Consider the following 26,555-nt stretch of genomic DNA (forward strand, 5'->3'; position numbering starts at 1 on the left):
CTCATATTTCATGCCACAACTCATGTCCGTAAGTCTTTCTTCCTCCTGTAATTTTGGAGCTATTAAGCAAATTAATGTGTGAATGCTTCTTCAAACGAAAGATTATTAGTGCAGTAACTCAGAGCTAGTTTTTCTCGGCTCCTCAACAAATGATCATGTAATCAATACCACTGCCCAAGGAAGTGTGTAATGCATTCCCTCGGATTAGGGAAATATATGCTTCAGATAATTAGGTGGAATGACGGCATGTATTTATTTGGTATTGGTCCCAGGCATGATTACAATGCAGTCCACGTACAGCCATTTGTATTATTGACATTCATTTCTGTGTGACTATTGATGTGCACTTTTAACCTTTTAGATAAATATCGACTGGTAATGTCATAGGAATTAATATTTGCCCTACGACTGGTTTCTTTAGGATTTATTAAGAAATGAATCTACTCTGAATTGCAAAAATTAACATGGTTTTGTAAAAAAGATTGTTACATTAATATTGTAAGAAGATAGAATTACATTACTGTCAGCGCTTAATGAGATAATTTTTTAAACCCAGACTAACCGTTCTTCTGCTTTGCAGTATGCATCCAGTTCATCTGGAGGGGAAAGTTCCTGTGAGGAGGGGAGGATCCGCCGGCCGCCCCACCTCCGGCCGTTCCATCCTCGGACGGTAGCCCTGGACCCAGACCTGCCCTCCATGCTCAGTGACCCAGACTACTCCTCCAGTAGTGAACAGTCTTGTGACACTGTCATTTACGTGGGCCCTGGGGGAACTGCCATCTCGGACAGGGAGCTTAGTGACAATGAAGGCCCACCTGCCTTTGTTCCAATAATCCCCTCCCTGAACAGAAAGAAGTCTGGAAAAGACGGCCCTCTGGACAGAGACCAGTTCTTTAAATGCAACACATTTGCTGAGCTCCAGGAGAGGCTGGAGTGTATAGATGGCAGTGAAGAACCCACTGCCTTTGTTGGAGAGGGCAAGCGAGGCCAGGCTAGCCCCAAGGCCGACATATCTAAGGAGAGCCAAGGCTCTGTTTCACCAAAGACTGTAGCAAATATTTCTTACACCCAAGAGGGCATCTCACCCAAACAATCCCCTAAATCTGTTACCGCACAACCATCCTGCAGTCCTAACACTAAATTGAAACTGGACAATGCCAAGACACAATGCATAGCTGCAGAAATGGCACCATCAGATAGTGTTCAAAATGTGTGCAGGACCAGCGCTGATGGCGAGAAAGCCTTGGTTTCAGAAAACAGAGTTAGCACTAACAAACTCGCAACTGCTTCAGGGCCCAATTCTGAGCCTGTGGTGAGGGAGAAGGTATACTTCAACAAGAAATCTTTGCCCAAGCCAGCCCCACCTCCTTCACAGCAGAGAGTGTCAAATACTGGAAATGAGGAAAGATCCAGTACCAGAATGCCTCCTGTAGGAATGAGCCACCAGTCTGTGAAAAAGAGGGATCCTTACACTTCCCCTCTGCTCAGAGCTCCGGTGGAGGTGTGCCAGGTGCGCTCTACCTTGAGGGAAAGATGTCTGGATCGTGACATCCTGAGAGCCACTGTGACGTTGCAGCAGCCCGTGGAGCTGAATGGAGAGGATGAGCTGGTGTTCACTGTGGTGGAGGAGCTATCTATAGGCAGTATTGTAGATAAGGGTCGGCCATCCAGCATTATCAGCTTTAACAGTGATTGCTCCCTTCAGGCCCTGGCCTCTGGTTCCCGACCTGTTAGCATCATCAGCAGCATCAATGATGAATTTGACGCCTACACGTCGGCCTTGGGAGGATCAGAGGTGAATATCGCAGTGGTCACACCCCTCCAGGAGGGAGCAACGGATTGTGTAGATAGCAGGGGTTCATCTATCAGCTCTTGGCTGAGTGAGGTTAGTGTCTGCACCTTGGAGAGTGAAGGGGCTCATTCCACAGACGTCTTCCTTCCACAGGTCAAACACATGGGACCAGAGGCCGCCTTTTACTTTGATTCCCTGGATATGTTCCACTGTGTATCCTCTCCTAGAGATGCCAAGAACTCCTTAAATGACAGTGGATTCAGTTTTTCTGAACTAGACAGTGATAGTGCTGCCTCAAGCAAACTATCTTTGACAAAGTGCCCCCCATCTCCAGAATCAGCCAAAGGCTCCCTCAGATTCACATCTAAAATAACTAAAGCTCACTCGCTTAGCTCTTCTCAGCTTCCACAGGGCCCCTCCATAGTCCACTCCAGTCTGCCCAGGAAGATTAAACCTACCTCATCCATCTCTCATAGTAGTAGCAGTAGCAGCAGCAACAGTAGAGAGCCTCCAAGGCAAGAGGCTAAGCAGGAGGATCCTTGGCAGCGTGTTGACAACCACTCAGAGCCTCAGTTTTCCGACTCCAGCAGCACCAGCAAATTCCTCCGAAATCCCCCCAGTGGCATCCCTTATAGCAAAACATCCAACAACAGCAACAGTGTACCTCGCCCACCCAAGGTACAGGGGTCTACCTCATCCCAGAGGGTGGTCGATGGCTGTGAGAAGTCAGCCTGTAAGAATCCACCAAGCAAAATGCCTCAGCTGAGACGAGGTGCCACCACCCTGGGAACAGTGCCCGTCATCCATTCCTCCACCGACTACAAGGGGACCCAAGATATTATTGCATGTACCACAAGCCTTAAATACTCCTCCCTGGGGAAAAACAACAAGGCTAGCTCACAGAAAGCGAGCAATCTCCCTAAACCTGGTTGCACCTCACCTCCCCCCCCTCCAGTGAGAAAGTCCAGTCTTGACCAGAAGACTAAGATCCTGCTTCCCCAAAGTGCCTTAAAGTCAGCATATGGTGAAGCAGGAAGGGCCTTTGGAGCAAGGGCTGCTGTATCAGAGGATGAGCTTGAGGCACGTCACAGAGTGGACAGTTTCAAAACCTCCAGCCTCAACACAGCCAAAGTTACCTCCAGCTTGAAGGTCAGAGGGCCGAGAGGAGAGGCTGGGCAGCATTACGGCAGTCAAATGTCCCTGGAAAGGTGTGAAAGCCTGTCCTTATCGGGTTCCAGAGCTGCGCTTAGCAGAGAGAATAGTGGGGCAAGTCTTGGGAGCAAATCCAGCAAGTCCATTCCTAGATTTGGTATTCCCAATTCATCCAGCTCTCCTATAGCTACATGCCCATCATCCCCATCAAGTGGAGGAAGTATTGGCAAACCTGGTCAACTAAAAGCTTCTGTAAATCCCAGAGCATTAGGAGCAGTCAATGGTAGTAAGGCACGCTCACTGTCAGTCAACAACTCCAAGGGCCTAAGCTCCTCTACCAAATCTTTGGCCACCCCTGTGACCAGAAATACCAATGCCAACCTCCCTCCATCAGGACGGACATCAGCTCCTCGAGCCACTGCTGCTGTCAGCATTAAGCCTGGGAGAGGAACTATCATGGGCACAAAGCAGGCCATGAGGGCTGCCAACAGCCGTGTGAGCGAACTGGCAACAGGCAACATATCAGGCAAACACATGAGAGGTTCAGGAGATTCAGACAGCGGGAATGACAGCGGGGTGAACGTGAGTGATGACAAATCCCCCATAGCCATGTTGCCCTCTCCGTACAGCAAAATCACAGCACCCAGGCGGCCTCAACGCTACAGCAGCGGCCATGGCAGTGACAACAGTAGTGTGTTGAGCGGGGAGATGCCTCCAGCTATGGGCCGCACAGCCCTGTTCTACCACAGTGGTGGCAGCAGTGGATATGAAAGCATGATCCGCGACAGCGAAGCCACAGGCAGCGCTTCCTCTGCCCATGACTCCATGAGCGAGAGCGGCATGTCATCTTCAGGCAGAACAAGGAGCTCCAAGTATCCCAAGAAGAGAGCAAATGGTGAGAAACTCATTTGGATTTTGGGGTTTTACACATACCAATGCAGTCACAGGTAATATTCATACACATCATATTGGTAATAGCAGTGTGAGATCTAACAAACAGTGCTTGTCTGTGAAGCTGCAGATATCCAGAAATATATGCCCTCTCCTAGGATATTAGCCATATAGCAGTTCTAACTTTATGAATCCATTCTTATTACATTCAAAAATTGGTGTATCATTGGATTTTCTCTCCTCCTGAATCAGCAGAATACATTATTCATACATATATGGGAAAATGATAATGAATGTTTCAAACAAGACAACCTCAAATGTGTGATGATTGAGGTTTTTGTAGCCCTGTATATATAACCATTGGAATTCATGTGCATTAAACCATCCTTTTGAAACCCTTATAAATATTCAATCACCACAACTCTGCCGGCCCATGTAAAGCCTTGCATCACTTTACATCTAAGTGTGAGACTCATACATATTTTCTCACAAATCCCAGCAAACACTATTACTTTATGTTACCATGGTGCCTGTCTGACTGTACGCATGACTTTATAGGCTTCCAGAGAAGACGGCTCATCCCGGCACCCCTGCCAGACTCCTCTTCCCTTGGGAAGAAGGTGGGCACAGCAGGCCAGTGGGTGGACTTGCCTCCTATGTCAGGACCTCTGAAGGAGCCTTTTGAGATCAAGGTGTATGAGATTGATGATGTAGAGCGGCTCCAGAGGCGGCGTCAGGAGGAAACCACAGAGGTGAGCAGAGGGTCTCTCCCGACTTGTTCTACGTGCTGGTACATCTTGCTGAACTTGTTTAAGATAATGTTATGTCTGGGTTAAGGTCTCGTGAATCCCTCTTGCTGAGCCTCAGCCATATTTTGCATGTGCGACATTGATGCAATGCACGCTCAAGATGTGTCAGATTGACTTGCGTTGTGGGAATGTCTTAGCTCACTTCTTCCCAGTTTCTTTTTAAAGAACAAGACAGTAATAATATGTCTCAGACGTCTGACCTTCAGTCAGCTCAGTGGCAAATCCCGGAGTTTAAATGTCTGCGTCCAGATTCCCAGAGCGTGGTATTTTGGCAGCGTTCCTCGGGAATGTCAAGAGTTCAGGAGGCAATTACTGATGAGGGTTAATTGGTTTGGATATGAGTGATGACTCGGCTTACTGCTGACGATGGTGATGTTTGCGGGGGAGTAAGAATGAAAAGGAAGATAGTGTGAGAAGATTGGTCAGGGAATGTGTGATGAATGCAGGGGCGCCCAACACCAGCCTAAATCAGCTCACCGCTAGTACTCATCATCACTGGACGCCTGACCGCTTTAAATAGCTGACTCCTCTTCTGTGGATCATTAACTGCTCGCACAAGTTTGCCGCAGCCAGACAGGGATTTGTTAAGAGAAGATACTAAATCAGCTAGATCGGGTTTGATTTACTTTCAATTATGGAAAAGGGAACTTTAATTTTTCCAGCCATCACTTCCTGAATGACAAAATAGCTTTTCTGGTCCCTCACTATTCCGAAATTACATACTGTTACTGTATGCTATTCATATAATATTACGTCTGTTGAACATGCTAACTTGTTTTATCTGTTTCCCCCAATCTTGTCTTCAGCTACCATTCCAGGACGTTGACAAGGTGAGCTAATTTTATTGATGACTGAGGTTTCATTATTAGCAGCACATGCTGTATTACAGTCGTTACATAACCATAATCATAAATCAGCCCACAATGAAGGAAACATCATTTTTTACATCATAAAACCTGAACATTTCCCACATTTACAGCACAACTCAGCTTCTTAGACTAAGTTTTTTTTTTTTTTTATTGTATTGGCTACTTTATTGTTCAGTATACAGTAGCTTATAGCATACAGTGAGAGTGGTGATGGCGCAGTGGATATGACACATGCCTTTGGTGTGGGAGACCTGGGTTTAATTCCCACTGCGATACATCAACCAATGTGTCCCTGAGCAAGACACTTAATCCCTAGTTGCTCCAGAGGCGTTCGACCTCTGACATATATAGCAATTGTGAGTCACTTTGGATAAAAGCATCACCTAAATGACATGTAATCTACAGTAAGGTATACTCTTTGGGGGCTGGGTTCTAAAACATGACATAGTAATATGGTAGCTTAAGAATTACTTTTACTGGTAGTTTTCCTAATAAATGCTGTGCCAGTTTGAACTTTTGGGATGTTTTACCTTCAACAACTGTAATTAATAATATTCCTTGCTCTCTCAGGGCCTGCTTTATTTCAACAGTAAACTGAAGATGCTGGAGAGAAGGCAACAGCAAGTGAGAGAACTGAGGGCAAAGTATGAGGTGTTGTTGGAGGAGCTGGAAGACACCAAGGCCCGACTAATGATGGACCCCAGCAAGTGGATGGGAGAGTGTAAGTGACTGCTAAATGTTATTTTACTTTAAGTTGATATCTAAATTTTAAAAGATCTTTAAAGACAAACCATGTAACCAAACATTAATTTCCTCTTTTCAACAGTTGAGGTGGACCAGAATTTGGATAAAGAGTCTCCGGAGTACCTGGAGGCTTTGGCACAGGCCACAGAGGAGCTGGAGTTTTGTGTCAATCTATGCAAGTCCCGTGTCATGATGGTGACCTGCTTTGACATCAGCATGCCAAAATCAGGTGCTCAAGAGGGACTGTGTGAAGTAGAAGTCTGAGGACAAAAGAAAGTTGAGGTAGATAAATGAGGAAGTGAGAAAACAAAGGAGGATGAAATGTATCTATTGATATCACTGGAATGAAGAACAACAAGTGACAGAGATGACATGAAAGTGGATCTTTGCATGAAAACGACGAGCTACAGTGCCTCGCTGACCAGGACATTTTTTAATGGCAGAGAAATGAAACGCGAGCACAATTGTTGTTGCCTGTCATGACAAGGCAGTGGCCATCACCTACTCAAGAGTCAATGAACAACACCTGGAAGTGCCTTTTGTATTGTTTTATTTTGAGTCATTATTTTTCATATGGTGCAGGTATCTTAAGCATACCTAAGCAAACCCTGAACATATTGCTTTTAAGAAAAATATTTTATATTGCATTGTATAGTGTATTTATATGATTATGTGGTGTGTACAAATATCCTTTTTAAAGGAAACAAAATAAAGAGGAAAAAAGAAAAAAGCAATAAGCTAATGTTATTGCGCTCCCAGACTTTGCCTTTTCTCTTGTTTCAAACCTCAGTCAGCATTTTATCCATGTTCATTCAGCCTCTTGCGCCTTATGTTAACTCTCTGGTTCTGTAGTTTTCTAGATTTTCAAACTGGACTATGTTATCTCATCAAGGACTGCATTTGCTGTTGTCACTCATCACCTGCCAGCTGGCCTGTGAAAGCCAGCAGGGTTGAGTGAATGTTTTTCCCTCCAGTTGCCTTGATCAAAATCGGTCTCAGTGGATGCACTAAGGTAGAGCAGCAGTTATGTTGGGGGACGGAGGGCTTATTCAAGCTGTGCTTGCCTGTGTTTATCTTACTGAAAATGAGTGATTACGCCAAAACATATCAATCAGAGGGCCACTGTGATGAATAGTGAGTGATTATTCTTGATTCAGCCATTCTCTCTGGTGCCTCAAAACAGTATATGGTCAAGCAACCCTGAGAGACTTAACCTTCTCTACACTAACCATTGAGGATAGCATGATGAATGGTTACACTGATAGCAGTGCTAATCCATGAGCCCAATTTTTCTCCAAATGGGCTTTGACTGGGTGCCATTTATACTCTGTAAAACAAAGAGGCACAGATGAGATTGCACAAGTCTACTGGCCTCCTATACAATACTTTTTCAAGCGCTACCAAGCCTCGGCTCTATGCATTCCAATACATTTACTGCAACTACTGTAAGAACCTCAATGCTGACTAAAGGGCAGCAACATAGTTTGGCCTCTTTTGTTCCATTATATTTTATTTTTATTTTTTTTTAATAGGCAAATTAAGAAAGTTGATCCTGTGTCTCAAACAATGACTCAAGAATTGTTAGTTTCCTGTAAAATTATGCAGTGAATAAGAGGAAATGATCGGGACATTGTTTAGGAAAATCAATCATGATATCAGCTCTTTGTAGCTGCTATAATGTGCTTGTTAACAGCTGACACAGAGAACAAACATGATCGGTAAAAATGATTGTTATGAAAAACAAACTGGCTTTGTTGTATTTTGGTATGTTTGATTTCTATATCTGTGACAAATATGACTTTGTTTTTTTCTTTCTTTTACAAAGATGTACTCTCTCAGGCCCTCTCTGAAGATGCTGCATGAGATTTTTTAATCATTTTTTAAGAATGATTTCTACTCCATTTTTATCATTCTAATTTTTTACAATAACTTCAGTTTTCACTAATGTGGGGTTAGGCTCATAAATTAAATAACTATTACCAAACCAAGACCTTTTTTCCAAGAAATTATTATATGTGAGGTCATATTTCATATCAAAACTCATATTTTCAAATATCTTTGTTTTTGTATAGGATTTTCAAACCCTGTGTATAAATGTACGATATGGCAGCTTGTGTTTTACTTTTACAGTACCTGTGAATAAAATGTTTCTTCTAACTGATGATTCAGAGTTAAATGATTTTCCCTCGGTCACATATTCTACAGTCATGGGATTAATTGTTTCCACACCACTGCAAAGAAGAAAAGGCTGAAAGTTTGCAATCTTCTTGGGAAATCCAAAAATTTACATTATAGTCCGCTCTACATCACTCTACCCACAAACAACAGTCTACTTGGGCTTTCATTTTTTTCCTCTGTTAATTGCCTCCTACATAACCGGTAGGCTAGAACCTAAACCACATAAGAAATTAAACGTTGACAAAAACAGTATGACACACCGACATTGGTGTAATTTTACACACCTTCATTTTCCGTCTTACAAACTCATAAGATTTCCATTATTTTGATATAGAACAACACAATGGGATATATATGGTACTCTTGGCATTAGACAAAACATGTAACAAATAGTCTACATTTTAAATTAATTTGTGGCACAAAATAAAAAAGGCTTTCAAGATCCACAGCAATGCTCTGACTCAACTATTAACTATAAACGGTAGCTACCTAATTTGACATTTACACACCCAGGGTAGGCTATATGGAAATCTGGAGAAATGCCAATATTAGGGCCCTATTAACGCAAAATGTTACACCGCCACCACCACAGGGGTTATTCAATTTGCCTGATATGACCTCTCATCACTGTGGACGTGTCAGACTGTTGATTGATTCTCCTGATGCACCCTAAGGACATGATGGACAATACATTCCCAGTAAGAGGCCTAAATCAGAAAAATACTGTTCTCAGCGTCTTTCCTGGATTAACCAGAGTAACGGGGAAGTTGTCTCAGAAAATAAATGTCGCATGTGTAATAGGCCTATAGTGTTGGAACATCAGAACAATTTATTCACCGGTATCATTGTGGGGTAACGTTAGCGACAGATCTCAGATAAATATCTGAAAACAAAACCAACCTCCAGCTATTTGCACAGCTAGATACCACTAGAGGTAAAGTGTGAGAATGTTTTTTAATGTGGTTGAACTGACAAGCTAGCTAGCTTACACATTATAATTTGTATTGGTAACGTTACTGAGTTTGGTTTAAAGACCTCGTGCACTTCCTAGCTAGCATAGCTCTGTCCAATTGCGCAGAGGTTTAATCAGCCATAATTGAAAACACCTGTCTGCCCACGCAGTAGGCCTAACACATTACATTGAAACAATTTAATTAAGGATAACCTTTACGGGAAGGAGGTAACAGTGGCTGCCAGTCAAGTATGGCTATTTTGTGTTGTTACATTAGCGTCACACCACACAAAAATACACTAGCCTACCACTGGTTTGTTCCACTATGATGCAATTTTATATCTTTGCTTAAATGTGCATTTTGTGGCAGTTTTTGTTCAACTACTGTAGGTTTCCACGGATTGCTGGACCCAATATGCAGGTTGAGATTAATAGTGTTATAAAAACTAAATCTTACAAACCCCTGAACTTATTTAGCCTAAATTTTGTGGATGATATTGTGCTCCTTGTGGAAGAATATACTGTCTCTGCTTCTTGAAGCAACCGTAGCTAAATTAAGTACGTGTGTGTGTGTGTGTGTGTGTGTGTGTGTGTGTGTGTGTGTGTCTGTGTGTCTGTATGTCTGTATGTATATGAGATAAATTAGAAAAGTGCAAGTCCAGAGTGATTAATTACTCTGTATCAGGAGGGCCTTTTGCTCAGTGTGATACATGGAGTCCTGTTGAGTATTATACAGTAGATGTGCAAGTGTGTTCAGCTCGAACTTGAACCCTGCTGTGCAATAACATCTTGACCCCTCCTGGTTAATTCTGTTTTGATCAAAAGCATAAGAGGTTAATTTGGCTGACTTGCAAGACCAGCTGGTCACTGTTTCAAATCTAATTCTTTGGGTGATTTATTTATTTATTTTTCTCTTCAGGCTCAGTGGTTTTGGCCTCTTTGACACCTTGTGAAGACCGTCCCAGGCGGAGTTGACCATACAGGGGAATCAAATCAAATGCGCAACTACACACGATTCTGACATACAAGGTAGGAAATTGTATTCTTTTTTTTAATTAGTATTCAGTTAGTCTTCAGCCTGTAGTGATTTGGCAGACCGCAAAATACTTTTAACAAATCATTCAAGATCCTGTTTGGCTCAGACTGTACCTTGTTGCTCTTAAGAAGTCGGGTGTCTGAGTGGAAACAGTTGGCCAAGGCTGCTGCAGACATCTGATGGCTTCTGAGCTCAGTCAGCCCCGTGTGTCCCAGCCCACTTTGCCTCAGGGCTCTCATCATTAGCAGGGAGTTGGGTGTTGTATGAGAATAGAAATGAGTTCACTGAAAAGTCAGGAGTCCTCTTGTCACCCTTCACCACAACCCAGCAGTGACCCTGTACTCACTGAGAGTTTTCATCCAAAAGCAATCCCAATTGACTCAAATTCTTAGTCCATTTGATATATTTCCCTTTCTTCATGTCTTAACGTATTTTGTTTCCTTTATCGTCTGCTGACATTCCAACGTCTGTACTGTAAAAATGGTTTATCTTGTCAAACGGAGTCCGAGCAGAGAAGAGTTCACTTTAACAATTCTTTCTATCCGCCTCTGTTAGGCTGACTGCATCTGCCCTGGGCATTGTTAGTGGAAGTAGTTGCTCACAATTGGATTTACAGCTCTGCAGTCCCACAGATTGGTTGGTCTAAACCAAGCTTGCTCTTTGAAGAAGACCCATAAACCTGACCAAATGCTGCCACTTATTCTCAGTAATTAAAACAAGCTGGCGCCTTATATTATCAGAGGCTAGGCAAGATGTAAGCCTCACACACACACACACACACACACACACCCACGGTCTCTCTGCCTGCGTAGTCGTGCTTCAGGGGGGTCGTAACCATTGACATCTCTATTCTCAGGACATATTGCATATGTGAGGAGTTTTGCACCAAGACAGAAACTGTTTAAGAGTTCTTGTCCTGGAGGCTTTCCCCTATATGCACTGTAAATTCAGGATGGGTGGCCATACAAGTCCGACAACATGCCACTGAGCTGAGATAACGCTACAGGCAGTAAATCAAACAAACGCAATCCATAATGTAAAAGTGAAGAAATTAACCTTTCAGGGACAGCTTGAAATGATCTATCACTGAAGATTTAACCTTGTTTACTGTGTGTAATTTACCAAGCATCAGGACAAGAGAGGCTGGGGAACTAGCAAGCATTGCCATTATAGCTGGAATGATGTAGTTAATATAGGGCTAACAATTCACCATACTGGTACAAACTGTAATGTGAATCATCTCCCTTGTATTCCCATTACTGAACTCCCCGAGTCCTTGTCCAGCCCATCTGGTTTAGATGGTAATGAGGAGCAGAATGTGGGTCATGAGTTTAAACCATAGGGTGTAAAAATAATGGACGTAGCATCAGTGATGTCACCCATTGGTTTGTGGATTGCCGTTTTGAAGCCAGGAGTTTGCATTTTGCCTGTCACCATCTTGGTATTTTGGAGCCAGAAGTGACCATATTTGGACAAAAGGGCAGAGCTGGGGAGGATGATGTCTTAAGTCAGTGTTGTGTATGGTTTTAATTAGTGCTGGGAGGTGTGACCAAAAATGTGTATCGCAGTATTTTTCAAGATTCTGTCGGTTTCACAGTACATCATATTCATTTTTTTTCTTTTGCATGACTAGGCCTTTATTTAGGTTAATTGTGGCTTATTCTACTGTCAGGAGTACATGGAATATAAAACACATTTTAATGTCATGTTTACTGAAAGCTTTGATTACTATAGGGTTTGCTCGGCCACACAAAATTATATATTATATGACAGAAGCAGAATGCATGAAACGGTTGCAGAATGTAAACTATTTTTGTTTTGCAAACTGTAAAAGTAGTGTTCCGACCTTGTTTTTTGAGTAGCTGTTTGATATTATGGGTGGGAATCACAGCTTGCCTCACGATAGGCAAAACATGGCTCACGATACCGATAATATCACGATACAGCGATAATCGATATATTGCTTGACAATCCTATAATGACACAATGATATCAGTCCAACCATAAATACAAAATGCCAGTGAAAAGGATAAGTGCAGCTTTTCTTTCTATCTTCGAGTGCGTTAGTGCAAAACCAGCCTGTGTATGCAAACCTGTACACTTTCTGCTCATTTATTTTAAAAGCTTAAACTTTTTTTGCGTGTAAACTTTGAGACATTTCAGGGCTTAAAGCATGACAAACTTGTTTTTGTGTCTATCTGGACACATTTAACTATCACCTTGTATTATATAAAAGTAGAACATTTCAGAATCTTTTTTTTTTTTTTTTTTTTAAACCAATATCTCAGTGATTACCAGCTTCCCTAAAATAAACCTGGGAACATTTCAGTGCTTTGCAGCAACTTGCATAAACCTAAGCCCTTAGAATTTATCCTCAAATATGCATGTTCTTCTTCAGGAACACAGGTATCTTTGTGCCAGCTTCGCAAGTAGTGGGTAGCATGGTGCCTGAGATTTCCACCATATGAGTGGTTCATCTGTTAGTAGTAGCGGTGAAGCTTCTTGGTATTGTCTGACCTTTTTCAGCTATGGACGTAGCTGACACTGACTCTGGTCTTAAACCTCTGTCCAAGGAGGACAGCATGTGCAGATTTTCTCTTCTTGGGTGTGTGGGCACTGGAAGGATGGTTCCCATCCTCACTGGTGTCAGGCAATTCAGCAGCCCTCTGCTCATCGTTTCCTTCCTCATCAGCAGTTGTCCCTTCAGCATTCTCCACTTCCAAATCGGCATCCTCCTGTAGAAAATGAACAGTAGTACACATTTTCATTGTTGTCTAAAAACATGTTCACACATCAAATAATCTCTATTGTTTTAATAAATGTATACGCAAGTTTTTCATCTGGATTCCTAGAGGGCACATCAACACAAACTGAATTCACATGACCTACTAATGTTCTTAATATGTAATTACCTTTTTAAAGCAGTAGCCTTTAACACCACTTTGGCATACGTCTCCTGTACATCTGCTGGCGGACGGAAAAGCAGTGATTTGAACCTGGGGTCCATGGCTGATGAGATGTATAGGCAGTCTTTCTTGTATGTAGAGTCATATCTTTTTGACGAGTCTTGATTGATGGCGCTTTTTATCTCTTTGACGAGGGGAATCCTCAGTGGTGCAGACTGTCTCGTTCAAAAGTTGGGCATGAAGCGGAGCAATGACAGAAATTGTTGGGCTCTTCTCCTCGCACATAATGTGTGTGGCCACAATCATTGGCTTGAGAGCTTGGACAATTTCTTCAGCATTTGAGATGTCTGTCTCAGTCAGGCTGCAGTCAGTCACATTCTTCCTCATCTTTAATGTCAAAACATTAAACTTTCATTGAACTGTAAATACATATCTGTGATATTTAGGCAAGGTGATATGTTGCTATTCTTACGTCAAAGCTTAAATATCAAATGTAATGACCAATTTACATTTTTATACAAGTCACATTCACAGTCATTACAATTCAACTTACCTAAGCATAGGACTTTAATTAGAAATCATAACTTCATATATTAGGCTTCATTCACAACCTCTTCATTAAAATAAAATATGCAATATAGAAAAAAATCAGATTTTTAATACTTTATCAGCATGTATGATCATTAACTTACCTCAGGAGATAAGTGGGTAGCGCAGATAGCAGGCTGCTGCTCGAGAAACCTGCAGATCATCTCGTAGGCGCTGTTCCAGTGGACAACATCAGTAATGAGCTTGTGTTGTGGAAGCTGCAGCCTTTTCTGGTTTCTCTTGAGCGCATCCGCGGCTATGGTGCTTCTGTGGAAGAAGCCGGAAATCCTCAGAACTTTGGCAAGTAGTCGAGCGATGGCTGTCAGTTTTAATGTACGCTGTGACGTAAGGTTTATGTGTGCAAAAACACCTGATGTGTTCTTATCCAGTCAGCTCAACAACTACAGCCATGTTCGAAGCATTGTCCGTAACTACAGCTGTTTTTTTTTCTTCAGTCAGCTTCCATTCCTTCGTGGCCTTCTCTATCACCTCTGCGATATGAGCACCGTTGTGAGTCTCGTGCATTGCCCTTGTTTGCAGCACGTAGGAGTGCATTTCCCACTCGTCATTATCAATCACATGGGCATTGTCACGTAGGACTCCATGGCCCGTGAGGTCCAATTATCACAGGTGAGCGCAACCCTCTCTGCAGGCTGGAGTGCTTTCTCAACCTTTCCTTTCGTCTCATCATAAAGAGTTGGAATAACTTTTTCAGTGAAATATTTTCTGCTTGGTATTTCATGCCTTGGTTCCAGTGTTTTCAGTATATGGAGAAAACCTTCATTTTCTATCACGCTGTATGGACGAAGGTCCTTGCAAATAAATACAGCAGTTGACTTCGTAATCCTGGCAGCTCTCGGGGATGAGAAAGGAAATTTGACTTTAAACCTTGCATTCACGGCTGCAGGTTGATTCACAACGTTAGCATTAGCACCTTTTATCGATGAGATCAGGGTGGTGGAGTTGCAAGTGGCTATGCATGTTCGTTGTATTACCAGTGTACTTTACTTTTACCAGGCAGTTCTTGCATATTGCGTACTCTGTGAGTTTGTTTGTCCCATCAATGGTATTAAAGCTGCAGTGGGTCCAGACTTTGGACTTAAACGTGGCTGGGGCATCTCCTAATGTTTTCTTCACACTGCTGTCTGCCGAGCTGAAAACCACTTCCTCTTCGGCTAGTTAATGTTCAAGTTTCCCTCATTCATGTGTTGAGCGCCACCTTGTGGAGCCATGAAGTAGCGACGCTGGGAGCCGGAAAATCTATTTAGAGCGCATTATTTTATTAATTAAAATATCGATATTTGGCGCCAGCGTATTGATTCTTGTATCGCACAAAGGACGATTTATTACCGTATGGATGTTTTGTCTCACCACTATTTGATATATCAGTTTATTGTCTTGAGTAGTGAGCTGATAGGGAAATACTGACATATGTTATGAGAATGGCGTGTGTTTGCAAGACTTGATAAGCCAGATGTGCGTGTGTCATTCATGAGGTACTGAGATAATGAGGGAGATTCATTGAGAAGTTTGAGGAAGCAGAGGCGGAGGGCCTCAAGTGGGACCAACGCTACACCACAGACACGCTGAAGAAAAACACTGGGAGAAAGACTGTTCCGACAGAAAATACTTTGCTTTCTTCTTTTCCCACAACCAGTCTTTTGTAACTAGACAAAAAAAAAAAACTCAACGAGGAAACACTGGGGCTGGCCATGCCCAGAGAGAGACGATGCTGCTGGAGCAGCTCATGAGGAAGCTGTTCGCTGTCGACCGCCGGGGGTATCGAGGCCAACAGCTGTTTTCCGACCGTGACACCATGCAGCTCTGGGTGAGTCTAGCTTGACACCGCAAAACCCCTTTAGGGTTAGGGAAGACCTACACTCATCCTCACGTTAAACGTGACCTGTAGGGACAAGGAGACGGGGATTAGTCTTACCGGCTGAGTTGACCTTTAGCAGCGTTGTTTTGTTGTTTAAAGAGCCTGGTTAGCTTAGCTCGTAACAGCAGTAAAAATAATTAACTTAAAAATACACAGATATGCCAACAACTTTAACATTGCTTCCTTTTCAAAACAAAATATTTAAAATGTCTATAAACACTCCTTGACCGCAGTTATGTTGTTGTAGAAAAGTTGGCGACTGTACATAGCTCGGCTTCCAACTTGCTTCGGTGTTGTTGGTATAATTTTGGGATAGCAGTTTGTCTGAAGTATTTTAGCCCCGGCAAGACATCCTGTACCTTGAATCCAGTGTTTGAATCATTGCACTGAACCCGTCTTTCCGTCTTTGTAATGTTGCTCCACTACTTGCTTAAAGGAACACGCCGACTTATTGGGAATTTAGCTTATTCACCGTAACCCCCAGAGTTAGACAAGTCGATACATACCCTTCTCATCTCCGTGCGTGCTGTAAGGCTGTCTGACGGCTCCAGCGGCATCAGGCCAGCACAGAACACGCAGGTGAATGGTTCCAGTAATCCTACTGCTCCGAATAAGTGACAAAAGTGACAAAATAACGCCAACATGTTCCTATTTACATGTTGTGATTTGTATAGTCACAGCGTGTACAAAAAACAACGTAACATGAGACACAGCCATCTTCTAACAGTAAACAAACCGGGAACTATATTCTCAGACAGGCTTGCTGCGAGCATATCACTCCGCCCAAGTATTATATTCTTCCGCCTGAGAATATAGTTCCCGGTTTGTTTACAGTTAGAAGACTGCTGTGTCTCATGTTACGTTGTTTTTTTGTACACGCTGTGACTCTATAAATCACAAATGTAAATAGGAACATGTTGGTGTTATTTTGTCACTTATTCGGAGCAGTAGGATTACTGGAACCATTCACCTGTATGTGAACTATTATTACAGATTTGTTTGTGTGCCATTGTGTTTTACCCTGTTCAGGAGAGGTAGTTGTGGGTTATTAATGGTTGTGTTAAAGTTTTGACCATGAGAGAAGGGTATGCAGTTAACAGGGGCAACAGGGGTCCCCTTCTCAAATCACTTACAGCTTGCCTCAACCATAGCGCTCTTTGCAGCTATGCACTGGTGTAGCATTTAAGGCACTTTCGTATTGTCTTCATTTTACGGCCTGGGTGTTGCTGCTTGGTTCAAACAACTTGTTGTGTGTTGATCTGCAAGCTGGAAAGGTAATGAGTGTCTAGGTGCTAAATATGCGCACACCCACACAGCCAGGCTCTGATGCTGTCGGTCAGTGAACTGGCAGTGTCATCCTATTGTGTAGTCAAGTGCTGGAGGAGGAAAGAGTCACGCAAGGTGGATGTTTATCTTTTGGCCAGGATAAAGCTGTACATCTTTTATCCTTCAAAATGCTAGTTATTCATTGATTTATGTTTGGTCAGTAAATGCTGCACTGACCTTGTCAAAGAAGGATGAGAACTACTTTCTCGGCCCAAGCACTGACCTTGTTCTGTCAGTGGTCTTGTAGTCCCTTGGTCCAGATTGCTTGTAGATAACTGCTGATTTACATAAAGGCTTTGTTTATAAACACTATTTTTTAAAAGCTTTTGAATACTAATGTGAAAAGCTAATGTGCAATGAATATTCATGATTTTTTTATTATTTCTTTATTCTACACAATTGAGCAGAAAAAAATAGACAGTGAAAATCTGTTGTTGGGTAGGTTGCAGTACACTATAGTCAGGTTAATTACTTGGTGTTCTCTTATGTAGGTCTTTTTTTTTAAGGTTTCAGTTTTGTTAAAGATCTGCAAATTGCACTCAGGAGATCACTGGCCATTAAAAATAATTATTCTCATAGAAGAAGCAAAATAATTTAATTCCATAAAAAGTGCTCACTGAGATATTGCTGTTAATTGCACAGTGAAACTGAATAGCCGGCCATTCCATCAGGTTGTGCTCTCTTAACAGATGGGCAGGCGTGATGAAAAATCCCCTTTTTTAATTAGTTTGTCTGAAGACGTTTCTTCATAACCGACAGCTCCCTCTACATTTAAGTTTTAGTGGCCACCAGGCAAGCTCTTAGCTGGCTCCCAGCAGCAGCCATCTGGACAGCAGAACTGGGGGATACAGGGTGGTTCCCCATTCCACTGAGCCGACACGTAGCCCAAGGACACCAGGAAAAAGGCTCATGCCCAACGGGCTTTACTGTGTTTTAATCTGGTACCTTTTGTGCTCTGTGCAGATCAGGGGTCAAACAAACAAACTATGCACCAAGATATGTAATGTAAGGTCAGAATGGGATGGTTGACAGTGTGGTTAAAATGTGGCTAAATGGAATTAACTGTATTGACATGTTAAATATGTAACATGTCTTACACACTGCAATCGTTCATATTTAAAATTAAATCGTGTATATATCATCATATTTTTCAGAAAGATTACCCCCCTGGGGATTGCATTTTAACAAGCTGTGTGAGGGATACTTTCATCAGCAGATTGCAGGACACATTTTATTGTAAAGCATCTTTCTGCTTGCATGACGTCACATTCAATTCACTGTGATTGGCAAGTAATTGTTCTTGCATCCTCTCCCTTTTGGTGGGTAGATCAGTAAATCTTTAAATTGTAAGAATATTGCACTTTCCATCTTTCCTCGGATCAACTGTGACTCATGAAATGCAAGGCTAATCTGAATTCAGGTCTCTGTTATGGCTACTGGTAAGAAATTGGATTCTCGTCCTCATTGGATAGCAGAATTGTGTGTCTTTCTCTTTTTACCTGGAAGAATAATTTTGTGTATCTTGTTGAAGAGGGGCGTTTGATGTTTCAAGGCTGTGATTGCTTTCTCAGAAAACCTTATACATTGGACCATTTTTTCTACCTTTTGTGAAAACAACTTTCAAGTGTGAGAAATCCATCTAAAGTAGTATCTTAACACAATAAGCTCCTTTTGATTTCTTTGCTTACTTTGGAATTGGCAATACCAAATTGTAGTGTTGTGTGCAGTCCTCAAACAGCAGAAAATGTGTATAACAAATTGGCAGATAAGTGCAACTCACTGTTCTTGTATCTATGTAACTTCAAATAGCCTTGTCGCACACTAAATCACACACCATGTGTTAGAACCGAGCAGTGTGTTTAAACTGACTTTAAACAAAGAGCATGTGCTTGAGACAAAGAGCGCGGCCTACGTGAAAAATCGACAGCCTGAGTACCCTTTCTCAAACAAAGTGAGAAGGCCTTCAGATTTATTTAAGAACACTGTTTTCCAATTGGACAGCAGACCTTGAACACAGCCTGGGTCCGAAGCTAGGTGGCGAAAGCTATAAGAGTACCCGCCGCCCTGTTCTCCAGGCTCTTTGCTTGCAATCCGTTGCTGAATGAAGGCTCATCGTCAGCGTTTTTCGAGAATCAATAGTATCCTTCGCTGGTCGAGTGCGCTGATCTGTGTCTTTCGTCACAAGGGGATCCTAGTGAGACGATTTTGTATGTCATCAAATCTGCAGAGAGGGTAAATCAACCCTGTTTTCAAGTGTTCTTTTTAATCATGTTTCCCTCCTTTCCTGTCTCTCACTCTTCTAACCTGCACGCATGTGCCATTTCGAACAGCTGGCCTCGCCTGCTATCATAGTCACGTGAGACGTAACGGAGCTTCACCCGCCATTTCGGCTCCATAATAGCGCGACGGGGTGTGTTCCCTCTTTGTCTGTAACACGTGTTTAAGTGTCACAGGGTTCCCTGATATTTCAACGTTAGGAGTAGCCATTTTGGATCTTTGTACAAAAACTACAAATCTCCTCAAATCACGTGGTCCCCCGACCGCCATCTTGACTCTAGTGGTTAGCCCCACCATGCGGCCCCGCTACTCATACCCCCCTTTCCTCCTCCTATCTCTCTCTCACACACACACACACACACACACACACACACACACACACACACACACACACACACACACACACACACACACACACACACACACAAACTTGCTGCTTTGTTTGCTAGAACTGTAACAAGTTGAGTTTTGATGATTGAAAAATTATTGATTGACCATCAGTATTTTTGAAGTTAAATAAATCTTATTAGACTTTAACAAGAAGTTATTTGTGTATTGTAATAACAGCTGGTTATACAGGTCAGTGCTCGATCTTTCACCCTTTTGTTCCTGTTAAAGATACAAGATAGATTAATCAAATTAATTAAGATCTGTATTTTAAAGCAAACACCACCTTTTGAGACTGTTTTCACAGTTCAGTTATTGTGGTGCCCCATTTTGATGTCAATTTGGTAAAGTTATTAATACACATTCATAACTTTATTAATATTGATAAAACATCTTTGATAAATTGCTAATAATTGAATCTGTACCTCCCCAATTCCCAACACATGTGAACGTAATTGCATATTTTGCATGTGAATGGAGATTTTTGCAGCACTGTTTTCTTTTCAAAGTGAGAAGTACAAGTTATTGCAGTGTAATGAGCAGTTTGCAATAATGATAGTATATATTTTGATTATGTTCTGCCCAGTTTTGTATTTTTCTCACTGCACCACCTTATTGTGTTACCATTAACATAACATTCACCGTTTTATGATTTTACAGTGACTAAACAACATAATCAAACTGTCATGGTCCAACCTCTGGCTTAATCCACCAGTCAGACAAAGCCTTGTTCTATCCATCATGCTTTCGTCTGCCCCTCACTCACACCTTTTGATTATGTGTGCGGTTTTCATTTACACGTGTAGAGGATGATGATTATAGCTGTGAGGTGTTATTATTATTTTTTTTTTCCTCAAGCTTTTCAATTGCAACAGTGAGGGGCCCCTTCATTGTCAACACTGAGATACAGTTCATTGTCTCATCAGACAGTTTCAGACGCACCACTTTGGTGACAGCCCAAACACTGTCTTTGTATTCCCTCTGTCTCCCAGATTAGAGCTTGATTGGTGCAGGTTGCTGACAGGAGGCTGTCAGTAGTTGTGATGTATGAAGTGGAATATGTGCAAGTGAAGAGGTTAATTACACAACATTTAAGACTCTTCTTTGCCTCACCATTCATACTGTAGTCAATCACATCCAAGACACTCTCTAATCAAAAGTAGTCTGGCAGCTCTGCGCTGTGGCAACAGTTGCCGTGATGGTGGATTGTCTGGCGGGAAGTGTGTGTCCTGCTGTTTGCCTATTTTTGAGTTGGTTGGCAGGCTGGCACAGCCCCCTCCTTTTACTGCTATTCATTCATAGCCAAAAGAAGGTGGAGAATAAATGTGTTCTCTGAATTACTGATAGACTGGATCATTCTTCCTTGTGTCTGGTTTGTGCTCCACTAAATCTGTGTTGAAATAGAAATGTGTGTACTATTGAAGTAAACAATATAGCTGAATACTGAAAACTTAGTAGTTAAGTCTTTTTTTATTTTTATACTGAAGCCTTTAAAAATAGCTACATAAGGTCTTTTATCGTGTTCTCCAAAAGTTATATATGAAATAAATATTTGATCGCAAGCCCCTTTTTTACAAAATGTATGCATTCAAAAAAATCTTTTTTTAGTTTAAATAAAATCAATTGGTTCTGATTTTACAGTCAGCCTCTTGACCAGAGGATATTGTTCAATAGTTAGTTAGACAAAGTAGAAATGGGTGAAGCATACAGAATAGAGTTTTAGTTTGAGTGACACACTTTGAAGTTGAACTCAGCCACGATGAGAGATGGCGTTCCCAGTTGACCCTCCCTCATTTGCTGACACTTAAACATGATGACCCTCGTCCACAGCTTGATACGTATGGCCGCGACCAGTCGCTCCATGTCAACAACATCGTCTCTTGGCTGCCTGAACTCACAACTCCAGCTTTCATCTAGTTCACTTTAAAGTATGACCTCTTTGACCTGTAAGAGACACATATCCACTCTCACACCCTGAGTGAAGGACCTCTCACCACTGCAGTAATAAGCAGGACTGTTGAAACACAGTATGGGCTTTGGGAGGAGAGCGACCGATATTAGAAGCAAACTAGGAGGAAACTTAAATTTGTGCAATTGTAGAATTCTAGTCTTTTATCCTTCTGAGGTAGTATCTTGAGTTCTTCTGAAGTGATAAATAACCTATTACACTTGTGTGCAAAGATCTTTGATATCAGTTTTATTCTACAGGAGGACCCTGCTAATTATTGTTTTTTAATACTTCTCTGTGGAGCCCCTTATGGAAGCTTGTATAGTTATGCAGCTTCTCAAAGGTATTAAAATCAGAGCAACGTACGAGTTAACAAGCCTCCTTTTTGTGAATAGTATCAGAATGTATAACTGTTTGCTTAGCTGTGATGTAACAAGTGCGTTTTACAAGTACATGTTTTTAATTTTGTACTATAGAACAAGAAAATAATTTGACTTAGGTTCTTGTAACATTAATGAAACTGGATGCAAACCCCTCTGAGGATAGACCAGAACATATCATTGACAACGCTTAGCCTCTTTCATCCCAAATGAAGAAGGAAGACATTGTTCAAAATAGCAGCAGTGAGATTATTTCTGGTGGAAAATTTCCCCAAGGTAATGTTCATTGTGTTTTAGTATATGTTGTTCCATAGAAACTGAGATGAAATGTTTTTATTGATTTGTTCAGGAGCAAATTAGGCCTTGCCCTGAAGTAGGGCTGGGCGATAAAATGATAACGATATGTCTCGCGATAGACACATAATCAATATCAATAGAAAATGCGGTCGATAAAACGTTCGATAACTTGTTTTTCTTCATCAGAAGAAACCAGAAGTTGTGAATCAAGTTTGGTTGCATGAACAAAGGCCCTCACTCTCTGGCAACCTAGCAACGTGGGGAGTGACACTCTAACAGCCAATCATGTATCAGTATCATGTTTGGTTGCGCCACATCGCTGTCTCGTGTTCTTCAATAACAGAACCGGCGTGGAGTGGAAAGTGAGTGCCGGAGCAAGCGAGGAAATTGTTGATAAAACAGGAAAAGTCAGTATGGCAGTTTTGGGGATTTTATAAGTCTGACCGTAGTCAGACCAATGTAAATCAGACCGTCGTCCCCACCAACACTGGTAATACCATAAACTTGTTTTACCACTTTAGCCGCTCACACTTTCGAGCACAGCCGTATCCGCCATCAACGTCCAACAACATCTGCAGCTGCAACACGGCACAAGCAGCAGACCACCATGGAGAAGTACTCTGCATCAGCGCCTTACTAAACGCTACAAAGAAATAACGAACACTGTCCAGAAGCCAGGTTACCAACCTAGCACTAAACCTGCAGAAAATAGTTCCCCTAACACTTTGCACTATTTTATGACACTTTATTAAGCATTTCTTACTTATTCGTTAATTTTGCACCTTAATGTTAAGAGATAATTGTTAAGTGTTCATTGTGATTTTAGACCTGTTTACATTTTAATTATGTTTTCCATGGTTGTGTTGACATTTCTGCTTTTATAATTGAGGGGATTATAATCAGAGCAGGGTTAAGTTTTAAATAAAAATGTTTAAATTTAATATATTTTTCTCCTGGTCCTTATTTTAAATAGGTCATAAAAAATATCAATAATTATCGATATCGACCGATATGAAAAACTTATATCGTGATACAGTTTTCAACCATATCGCCCAGCCCTACCCTGAAGGATCCATGCAATTCACTCTGCACTGTCTTTGTGCGCTATGAAAAACCTTCAACAGATATTTCTTCCTCCTCTTTAATTACCACTGGTTACTTGAATAGCATGGCACACAGAGCTGCCCTCGTAATTAGCCGTCAGCTGTTTTAAGGCACAGCTCATTGATTAGGTCATGATCGCTAATAGGACGTGAAATCCTACTGCCTTCTCTATTGATATAAATGATAATGAATGGTGGTTTTAAAATTGATGCCGGACCTCAGTTAAGTATTTAAATAGGAATATGCGTAATATCAGTGTTTTACAATCACATTGGAGTTCTGACAATGTAAGTGCTGATTTTGAACATGGAATTATGCAGTAATCCCTGTTTGGCCAATAAGTTGCCATGAGATGCGGTTGGTGATGTCGTCCCAGCTGGCTGATGGAAGGCTTTCAGGCTTTATATTGGCCCAATCCCAATCTTCACCCTGAACCCTCGCGGACTTAATTGACGTAAATCGCAACGCTATGAGTATCACTATCCTATCAGTCGGGCACAAGATCTGACCATAATTACACTTCTGCTTTCCATGAACTGTCGTTGCTTTAGCCTTTTATTTCAGTTGCAACACTGTCAGTGGTAAGCGATCGTGAGAGCAAATAAAAAAAAATATAAAAACATAATTCAAACTGATGTGCGCATTGGCAACACACGGCTCAAGAAGCCGACAAAGCCTATTTGTGACGCCTTTATCAATTGAGTATTGATTGGTCAGTAGCCGGTGCTTTTACACCGGTTGATCTCTAATCTCCAACCTATTCTGCTCCCGAGCAGGTTAGGTGTTCAGCATAAGTTTCCACAGCGATTTAACACCTCCTTCGTGATACCCAAAACCCTGGGTTGAACCTGAAGTTACCTCGTTAACGACAAATCTTGCTTCGTAGTACAGGCCTCTGCTTCCCTTCATGGGCTATGTTAACTATAGACTATATAAATATGACTAATCGGCTGTTCATGTGTCATGTCCTGTGTTTGTAATTCTATATGATTATTGCTTATCACTTTCAGTTTTTACTATTTACAGAAAAATAAATGTCCTAACAGGAACAGAAGAGCTTTTTACAGATCTTATATCCACATGCAGTTTGCTTCACTGTTTACTGCATTGTACAGTAAACCAGTTCTTCTAGTGACGAGAACGCCTCCAAAATAAAGAAAATGCATATTTGCTTCTGATTAACTATAATTATCTAATTTGTTTTTTAAATCCTGGAATTTAGTGGCATTTATTTTTAATCAAATATAACTATAGATACTGTCAGGTGTTAAAACCTGTTAGTTTGTTTCCTGTGCAAGTAGCCACTTTGTAAGGTTAGAGTTCGGCAGTTGCACATTGAATATCCAGACCTCAGCATGTTGTTTCTTTGTTCATTCATAAACATGGATCTTCTCTCTGGGAATGTGACTAGTCTGGATGAACAGGTGGGCCAATGCCTACAGGCATGTGAACTCAAGGCTTCAGTAGCTTCACCATCCACACTTTGTGCTTGGGAGACTTTTGGCGGACGTGTGGCAGTCCCTCCTCCTCCTCCCATAACCACAGCTCCCCAAACACAGTTGTTCATGAATATTGATGGCAGGCTAGGCTCCCTGGCATCATTAACATGCCACAAGCCCATATAAATCACATCACCATAAAACCTCCAAATGCTCTGATAGAGAAGGTAACACGATAACAACCAGCAGAAGACAAACAATTGTTGAGAGGAGAACCACTGGGTTTTTGGTTAGTTGCTTGTTCTGCAGATTTGATTGGGTCTTATATTACAATGCATTTGTGTAGTAGTGTTAACCGCCTCAAACGTCTCGTGTGACAAGGCAGGATGCAGTAACATGCAGACAGTTTATTTTGGCTGAGATGTTGATAGGCACTCATGCACAGCTGCAATAGACTTGGACCCTTAGAAAACTCCGACCTCCCAGTATGGCGAAGAAAAGCTGACACCTTTTCACATTGTAAAAAGAGACCACATGTTAAACTTTCCGTACCCACTTTTGGTATGCAGAACTGTGTCTTTGTTAAACTATTGTACTACATTGATTGCAGGGTTCGCCCTGAGATGTTTGAGTATGATGGTCGGAGTCTGCAGAACTACAATATAATTTGGATCTAATAACAATGTAGAAAGTGGATGGTTGTTGCAGGTTACATGGCTAGTTTCTATATTTATTTACCAAATGGAATAGTTTTTGAACCGTGATCTGAACATGGATAGATACAAAATATATTTATGACAGCATTTCTCTCTCTCTCTCTGGAAAGAATGGTGGTGTAAAAGCAAAACCCATTTAAATGGCACAATCAGCAGCTGGACTCTGGACTGAGGGCATTTTAACTGTTGGCAGCCATCCCCATCCTCTCTCGTCCTCTCTGACAAAGCCATACATGGCCATGAAACGCACACAAATGTTTGCCTGTTTAAAAGACCTAACCATCTATAGTACTCTTAAATAGGAACCTTTATGACTTTGGTTTGTGATACACATGGACATGCCGTGTGTGTCCTCGGGCCACAGTCAGACCAACAATAGCACTGCGTTAAAAACACAGGCTCATTCTCTTTCAAGGAGACCACTGCCCACTAACATTATCTGTAGCAAGGCACCCAAATCAAAGTAGCCTCTTGTGTTAATCTTATTGATGCAGTGCTTTTGTTGGTCGAACACAGCCTTTGATTATGATATGACCGTGTAACCTAAGTTCCTCAGTATGTCAACATGCACATCCAGCATCGTGGATGTGTATTTTTGTTTTGGAACTTTGAAGAATGAATTATTTTACTACGCTGCATGTAACAACTACAGTATAGTTAACTTATCTCAGGTAAGGTTAATGTTGTAATGCACATTCCACAAAATGTGGAAGTAAACCATAAAATGTAATGTAATATAAACAGCTGCCAAATACAAATCTTTGCACACCTTGATCACATAATTAATGGATAGTTATATAAAAGCTTTGTCACTATGACCAAAATCGCATACACACAACATATAGCACTGATCCTTCAGAAGGCTAACTACAGGGGGACTAATGC

The 26,555-nt window shown here is 41.7% G+C and overlaps 2 protein-coding genes across 11 annotated transcripts in view; both read left to right on the forward strand.

The window, feature by feature from the left end:
• Window positions 1–8,419, forward strand: part of kif26ab (kinesin family member 26Ab) — a 69,663-nt gene extending 61,244 nt beyond the window's left edge. For both annotated transcript variants that reach the window (XM_028566399.1, XM_028566400.1), the window contains 5 exons: window positions 581–3,839; window positions 4,394–4,587; window positions 5,451–5,474; window positions 6,084–6,234; window positions 6,340–8,419. In XM_028566399.1, coding sequence (XP_028422200.1) covers window positions 581–3,839; window positions 4,394–4,587; window positions 5,451–5,474; window positions 6,084–6,234; window positions 6,340–6,521 — 3,810 coding nt within the window. In that variant the 3' untranslated portion in view covers window positions 6,522–8,419. The remainder of the gene's footprint in view (window positions 1–580; window positions 3,840–4,393; window positions 4,588–5,450; window positions 5,475–6,083; window positions 6,235–6,339) is intronic.
• Window positions 8,420–9,027: 608 nt separating this feature from the next.
• c20h14orf180 (chromosome 20 C14orf180 homolog) overlaps window positions 9,028–26,555 on the forward strand; it is a 163,946-nt gene continuing 146,418 nt past the window's right edge. For 3 of the 9 annotated variants that reach the window (XM_028565376.1, XM_028565384.1, XM_028565383.1), the window contains exons 1-2: window positions 9,028–9,133; window positions 10,307–10,416. The gene's annotated coding sequence lies outside the window, so the exon portion shown is untranslated. The other 6 variants (XM_028565379.1, XM_028565380.1, XM_028565378.1 and 3 more) reach the window with 6 other exon arrangements.

The sequence above is a fragment of the Perca flavescens genome, chromosome 20 (genome assembly GCF_004354835.1).
Source record: "Perca flavescens isolate YP-PL-M2 chromosome 20, PFLA_1.0, whole genome shotgun sequence".
Lineage (NCBI taxonomy): Eukaryota > Metazoa > Chordata > Actinopteri > Perciformes > Percidae > Perca > Perca flavescens.